The 8076-nt window shown below is 41.0% G+C and overlaps 1 protein-coding gene across 1 annotated transcript in view; it reads right to left on the minus strand.

Annotated features, from left to right (window-relative positions):
- pfn1 (profilin 1) overlaps positions 1-2013 on the minus strand; it is a 3110-nt gene extending 1097 nt beyond the window's left edge. The window contains exons 1-2 of the mRNA XM_056732301.1: positions 1869-2013; positions 1520-1667 (exon numbers count right to left, since the gene is read on the minus strand). Of these exons, the coding sequence (XP_056588279.1) occupies positions 1520-1651 (132 nt within the window). The 5' untranslated portion in view covers positions 1652-1667; positions 1869-2013. The remainder of the gene's footprint in view (positions 1-1519; positions 1668-1868) is intronic.
- Positions 2014-8076: the final 6063 nt, after the last annotated feature.

An 8076-nucleotide genomic window follows, 5' to 3' on the forward strand; every position in this document is an offset into this window, starting at 1 on the left:
ATCTTGAGAGAGAGAGAGAGAGAGAGAGAGAGAGAGAGAGAGAGAGGGGTTACAATGGTCCAGGAAACACATGCTGCAACAAGCAAAAGATTTTAAACAGGCCCTCACACACACAGAATTCTTGTGTAGTTCATGTTTTGTCATGTTCTTAAAGACGACGCCTAACTTCACTTCCAGGCTGCAATGAGCTTCAATCTTCCTCTATTTTTGAATATTTCATAATTCCAGTAAATTAAACGGAAATCACAAATAAGATACCTTAAAATAACGTGAGTTCATAAAAACATCATATAGAACAAAAGACCCCAAACTAGAGAAATGCTGATGAAGTCATTAGAGATTAGGACATCACTTTGAGTGTCTGATAAACACAGTCTGAGACACAACATCAGGCAAAGCTGCAGGTTCTAATGTGACAACACTGCAAGATGCACAAACACACACACGCAAATATCTATCTAGCTTATCCTCAAGACAGCCCATAAATCTCTAATTTTCGTGCATGAAGGTTATATACAGAGCAGATCAAACCCTTCACAAGTGTCTCTTCAATCAAAAGCAAAATTATAAAACATTTGCATCCTCATATGAAAACATCGCGAGGTGCTCACGTATATTGTGATATCACTAAAATACTAATATCAATGGATATCTATCTATAAATGAAGATGGTTCCACAATGAGATCTTTTTATTCAGAAATCTTTTTTTATAATGTTTTAATGTTATTATTGTGTTCCATTTGTTAGTTAGCTGTATTAGTTATTATGGCTTAAATCAGAAGAAACCAACTGCAGTTTGATTGATATTAATTGAAATGCACAATAATAAAACATGATTTAAGTTGAAAACATTTAAAAAACGGAGTTATCTCATTTTGGAACCAACCTCTTAAAATACACACACAGCGTTAAAAGTATATGTTTCATCTATTTCTAATTCTGAAGAAAATCACTCACAGAAGACGCCTTCTGCAGACGCGTGAACGCGCGCACCACAGGCGGAAGCGGTCCGTGCGCGCAAAAAGAGGTACCCTCATTCACAAGCTTCCGCCTTTAACACACATGACCAAATAAGGAGCCGTTCTCAGAACTCCGCGAGACTGTGTTGAGGAAATTCAGCGCAAATAAGTAAAGTGTCTCTTAGCAGCGACGAAAACGTTTATCTTCACATAACTGCACAGGAAGTCTCACCGATGACGATCTACGCACTTATAACTTAAACGCTTCGGTTAAACTAGCGAAATGAACCTGTCCGCATGCGCGACTGTTCAATAATAACGAAAGCTGTACTTTCTGTCGCGTCAGAACGCTCGTAACAATGTTGGGTTTTAGTTTTGAGCGAGTTTTAGTTTCGTAGCGCACAACGTTTATAACAGACGCTTCGAAAACGGAGAAAGTTTTCCGCATCCTGGTTACGCCTTTTGAGCGCGGATGGGAGAATGCGTAAACATGGTGACAATTAAGAAATGCACCCGAATCTAAGGACAGGACGGTATGAAAGTGTGTTAAGTATTCTACCGTGACTTTGCACAGCCATCCACCGGGAGTTGACGCCCAGACGGACTCCTGACCCGCCGCGTGCCCGATGATGACCGCATCATCCACCCATTCGCTCTTTGTCAGGCTGCTGATGTAACTGTCCCAACTCATGACTGCTGCTCGAGATCTACAAACAATAAAACAATTCAGACACACTCACAAATAATCACATTTCATATTGACGTGTGTTATTCTCGGCGCTGCTGGTTTACACAGCGAGAGCGGAAGAAGCACTGCGTCTGTCAGTTGAATCTGAGTTAAGGTGCCAATAGTTGCACGCTGCAAAACAGACGGAAAGTGACAGAAACGATGAAAGAAAGTCAAGTACCTGAACTCTGTTCGTGCTCCGATGCGAAGTGAGTTTAAGGAAGTCCGCGTCAGTTTATATGCGGCGGCGGCAGCGCGCGCCCTGCCCCACGAGCCACTTCCGCAGGCAACTCGAGACACTCGTCTCAATTCATATTCATAGACATTTATTACAGACAGACAGTAGTTGTTATCACTATCAAAGTTTTCTGCTTAAATGCCTTTCAAAGAATAACGATTGGGTTAAAGTGAAAGTTTAAGAGCTGATTGCTGAGGTTTGAAATTTGCAGTTAAACAAATGACCCGAGAACACAGACACACATAGAAACTTAGTGAGATATTCACGTGTATTTCTGGTTAAACTGCATTAAGAGTATCTGAGAGAAGAGAAGTCATTGTAATGTAGATGTAGTTTCAGGTGTAAATGTGATGTGTCGATCTTCATTCAAATAACTGGGTGTGTTGTGTTTAAAAGCATCTCTGGAGCTCTTCCCAAATCTCTTGTATTTACATTTTCTTCTAAAAGAGATTCACGTGCACTAACGCAACAGTTCCGCTCCCAGAATGTGCTCAAAATATGCCACATATTGAAATAATATGACATATAACACGCTGCTTTAGAATACAATACAGTGCACATGGTCATGCCAACCGTGTTGTGTTTTTAGAGAATGACAGATTGGTGAGGGAACAGGAAAATGTTTCAGTGTGGAAGTGCATTAGGTAATAAGTAGTGTTCTGAACCTGTCTAACAGGCTCCTGAGTCCTGATCCTGCAGATAGTTCTGCTGGATATCTACATGTATTGCGTTCGTGACCCCGAAGAGGGAGACAGAAAGATCTTTTGATGGATCCAGTGATCATTCAGACCTCACTTCAACGGTTTGACATGTTTGGCCATTTCCAGAGTGTTGAAGATAAAAGCAGATGACAGAACTCAACCGCGACATCCTGTTGGTGAATCTGCCTGATGTGACAGGAAGAACTCGACTCAGTGACATTTTCATTTCAGTGCTGTATCCGAATGTGAGAATCCCCGACTGTCCCGCCGTCTTCAATGCAGTGGCATAAGAGATGACCCATGCAGTGACCAATCAGCTTGTGCCAGAGAGAGAATGAGGCGGGGCCGAACACAGAGGATGCAGAGCTCATCACCGACAGACCACCATCAGACAACCTCTACAACATGTACAACATCACAGCGAGAGACAGACAGAAATCCCACCAGAGCGAAATAAACAGATTACGTATTATTATTATTGAAATATTCAAGCACTAATAGATCAAAGCATTGCATTACAGAATGAACAGATTACAAAAACCATCTGCAGTCAATGAGTGTTGATGACGAGAAGACATTTCTCCTCGAGCTGTGGAATTTTGCCTCATGTTCTTACTGGTTTGGCCCAAGCAGGAGATGCTTCTCTCATAACATGCGTCCACATGCTGACTAATGTAACGAAAACAGAATGCATGCCTGCGAGGCAAATACACACACGCACGCGCATGCACGCTGGGTGTGTAAAATGCATTGGAGTGTGAGAGCAGAGACATCCTTATCTTAGACTTTATCAAGAAACAGGCACTTTATCAAGCAGCCATGTCTTCTGAACAAAGTACACGCGTGTGCGAGGTTGTGAAAGCATGTGCAGGATCCTACTTAATGAATGATTAAAACAAGACAATAAGACGGTTCTACAGAACCCTGAATGTACCATATCAGCGATTATGAACTTCTTCATTCTTCTAAAGATTGTAGATGACAGAAGTGAACAGACACAGAGACCAGAGCGGTTGTGTTCTGACTGACATTAAAACATCCTCATGACACATGAAGCAACTCTGTTTTGACATTCCAACATATTCTGACCGTTCTCGAGAATGAAGCGTTTTAGCTTCTGCTGTAGATGTCGTGTATGTGTAAGAGCTCATTTGCCAGTCAAAAGTGGAAGAAAATTGCTGAAAGTCAGCAGGGTGGGAATCGATTCACTCAGATCCTCAATACAAGACTTCTGAAGTCAATGACAAATGTAGAGAAAACCCCTGCTAAAGGTGTTGATGTGGATCAGAATTTGGGGTGTGAGATCCTCGACACTAATGCTGGCTTTATACATATTATTCTGAGGTTCATGTGTGACTGTATTTAAGTATTATATTATATTTGGTCAGATCTGCAGAGTTCAACTAGAGACGACTGATCAGTCTGTCATTGCGCTGCAAAAAAATGACTTTCACATTTAGTATTTTTCTCTTGTTGTCCAGTACTAATGTCTAAACATTCTGTCAACGAAGATGCATATTTGCTTCGAACAAGCAAAAACAAATCTGCCAATGGGGTGAGAGAAATAATCTTGAATTAAGTGACTAAGCAAAATTTAAACCTTAATTGAAGATTATTTTCTTACCCCATTGGAAATTTCATATTTTTTGTCTAAAAGCAACAAGCAGACTTATTTTCTTAGGTCATTTGCTCATCAAGAAAATGCATCTTGATTCAAGAATTCATAGACATTTATACTGGAAAACAAGAGAAAAATACTAAATAAGAATTAGAAATGTGTGAAATGTCACGGATCGAGTACAGAGAACTGTAACACAGCACTAAAATACAGACACAGTCACTTTACAACACAACAACTTCTCTATTTCACACACACCTTCGGTTCTGAAGTGATTCTGTGACTTCCTGTCTCTGACAGGAAGTGGGGAAACTGTAATGTATCATCTGATGTGATTCTCCACTTTGCTTTTGTCTTCTTTCCACTCATCCTGTCGTTGTCGTCTATACCATCTTTCTCTTCTCAGATCTGGATCACACACACACACAGCTCCTCCGTGTAATATGCCCTTATTAGGTCAACTAGGAAGTGAGACTTGTGGTGGAGATCATGTAAAAGTGTGAAAGACTTACAGCCATGTGCTTAATGACAATGTTTCTCATTTAATTACCAAAAGCGGCTTCAAACCCAAAGAAATGTCACGGAATGAACAATCTTCAAAACATGAACCCACACGAGTCTTGTGAATGCACAGCAGCTTTGTGTGATAAACATGCAGACATTTAAACTGCGTGAGCGGTTCTGTAAAGTCCTTCGATCAAAAGAATGTTGATTATTATTAGCATAACTACTGATGTCAGGAGGCGGTGCTGAACACATGCTGACTGTAAGCTGTTACACAAACACATCACTGTCACACAAACTCCTGTATATCTGTTGACCTGTTTTGACATGTAGGGGAATTTTCGGAGGAATGCACATTCGGTGGGTTACTGTGGTGTATTTTAACCAGCGCCCCCTTCTGACGAATGACAGACATGTTCAAACTGCAAAAACTTCGAGTTATGAAAAAACGGAGATCGGAGCGAGCTGCAGATGGGCGGGTCAACCGCAAGTGGGTGGGACTTAAGCCGCAAGTGCGCTGTGCAAACAGCAAACAGCAAACAGCAAACAGTGTGTATTGGTTCATGATCCACAAAAAGAAGACTCTTGATTCTGGATGGTCACTTTACTGAGGACCCATCGCAGCTTCATACATGCGCTCAAAAGCATAAACTGGCACGCAACACATTGCTTCTTCAAAGCATTATACAATGCGTTACTGCCCCCTGCTGGACAAATCTCTAAAAGTCTAACCCCCTCCCTCGACCTAAACCCTAACTCTTATCGTAGCACAAATGTTAGAACAGTAGTGACATAATCTAATAATGTGTATTATAAATATAAACTGCAGTGCTTGCAGTGGTTGAGAAAAATTGTGATTTCTAAACTAAGATAAAAGGATTGGCATAATTACTACCTTTGTATCAATGACATTTGCGTTGCTGACTGTTAATTTGTTGAAACTTTTATTATACCATGATGGCCGTAACTTCACGTTGCAATGAACTTTGCTCATAAACAACTTTTTGTTTCGTTTTGGTAATTTGTATATTCATTTCATGTGTTTTGACAAATTGTTGACAAACTTTAAACTACGGTGAAGGTCATATTTTTACTAGTGTTTTCACTAATGTCTCTACCTCCTGCCATCCATAATCACCGTGTGAAAAGCTAGCCTACTTGCGGCCCAAGCTCCTCCCACTTGCAGGTTGTGGCGTTAACTCCTCCCATCTGCAGTTCTCCGGGCAGCTGCAGGACACAAGTCCAACACCGCGGAGCACCGCCCCGTACTGCAGCCTGCAGCCGCCCGGGACCTTCTCACACCATGGGACAGAGTCGTATTTTTGCCTACACACAGAACATAACGCTGCATGTCGCAATAACTGCATAAACAAACAAAGTAAATAAAGAATAATGTATTCTCTAACAAATCTGGTGTTTGAGATGAGAACGTCCAAGACACTGAAATATCAATAACTCAGCTTACAATTTGTTTGGCAATGTTCAATGTCTTAAAGTTGATAAAAAACACTTTATAACTTTTGCTCACGGCTCCCCCATGTGGCTGATAAGCGCAATTGTCTTGTAAATAATGTTGCTGTATTATCTTCCCGGTTAATTTATTTACCAAGCTGATCGTAATTTGGAAACCATGTGGCTCTCTTCTGCAGGCAGGGGACGGGCGGAGCTGTGTGTACCGACCCCAACACACAACTTACAGAGTGTGTTTGTAGCCGCTATGAGGGTTGTCAGGTAGCAGCAACAGTAGAATCTGTCTGTTTAAGAGCTGTTCTGCCACTGAAATAATAAAGAGACCTTATTTTAAGATGGAAAAACTACAAAGTGTTGCTTTTAGTATTTGCATCCATTGTATGTTATTGAGTCTGATTCTTTAGGGTTTCTATTACTACACAACCCAACTAGTTTTTTCCTTAACATGGCTGCTTCCAATGGCCCCATTACCCAATGTTTTACTAGGTGTATATGACTTTCTTCTTTCAGACGAGTACAGTCAAGAGCTATAACAGCATTTATTCTGGCTCTTCCAAACTTTATAATGGGACTGAATGGGGGATGAGATTTTGAAGCTCCAAAAAACGCATCCATCTATCAAAAAACTGCTACACACATCCCTAAGGGGTATGAGAGGCTCACCCTGTCATGATTCTGCCTCATCATGTCATGTTTCTCTTGATCTAGTGGCAGAATCATGACAGAGCCTCGTGTTTTGTGTGGAGAGAGGCAATTTGACACTGATGGCCTTCCATACCCCCAGTCTCGTCTTTGTCCCCGCCCCCTCGTTTCCTCATTATTGCTTGTTAATGATTTCATTCCCTGCACCTGTTCCCCTCTTGATTTGATCCCTTTACAATGCCCCTGTGTTTTCTGTCCTGTGCTGGTTCATTTTGAATTGTGTGTTGAGTTCCTGTGGTCAGTTCAGTTCAGTTCAGCTCAGTTTTGTCTTGTGTAGTTAGTCTATGTTCCAGTTCATCTGTATTGTTTTACCCTTGTTCTTTGTATTTGACCCCTCAAGGGTTTTTGTTTCATCATTTGCTAAATAAATGTCTTGTTAACCTCTTACCTGCTGTCTGCACCTGGGTCCTCTGTCTTTGTCTCACCGGCGACCCTGACACACACTGTGTTCCAATCTGCATACTATCTGTCCTAATAGTATTGGAAAGTAGAATTAGTTTGTCCCAAATCGTAGTATGTTGAAAAGAGTATTTCAAAGATTCCCGGATGGTTTACTACTTCGAGTAGAAATTCGAGTGCAGAATGATGCACACTCTGACAGCTTATATTACCCACAACTCACCGCGAGTAGGCGGAGTTTAGTGACGCTCCACTGCGTTCATAAATTATATAACTGATGGCTCACTAAATGAACATATGTAAGTATACAGTAAACATTTAATGGATAGAAAAGCTGTACTTACACTACCTACTATTAGGCATAATATAAGTAGGCGAATTGGAACGCAGGGTCAGCGATGACGTATGTTTGTATGCAAAACCCAGAAGCAAGTTTTAGGACATCGGGTTATATCGCCCAAAAGAAGGTCTGTGGAAAACAAAACCTCTAAATATTTTAGTGTAGTCTATTTAAAGCCAAAAAGTGTAAACATCATAAACCATTGTTAATAACAGAGCTTAGTTTTTGCGATCTAACAAAAGTCCATGGGGAAAATGCAAAAGCTTTCAGTCGAGGGAACCAGTGCGGTGCTAACTTCCGGGTTAACTTACAACCACAAAAGGCCTTTTTGAGTACCGGAAAAACTGCAACTAAGACAGTATTTTCACCCAATTCTAACTAGGCCTACTTAGAGTTTTTTAAAGATTTATTACACCC

This window comes from Triplophysa dalaica, chromosome 20, assembly GCF_015846415.1.
Source record: "Triplophysa dalaica isolate WHDGS20190420 chromosome 20, ASM1584641v1, whole genome shotgun sequence".
In the NCBI taxonomy this organism is placed as follows: Eukaryota; Metazoa; Chordata; class Actinopteri; order Cypriniformes; family Nemacheilidae; genus Triplophysa; species Triplophysa dalaica.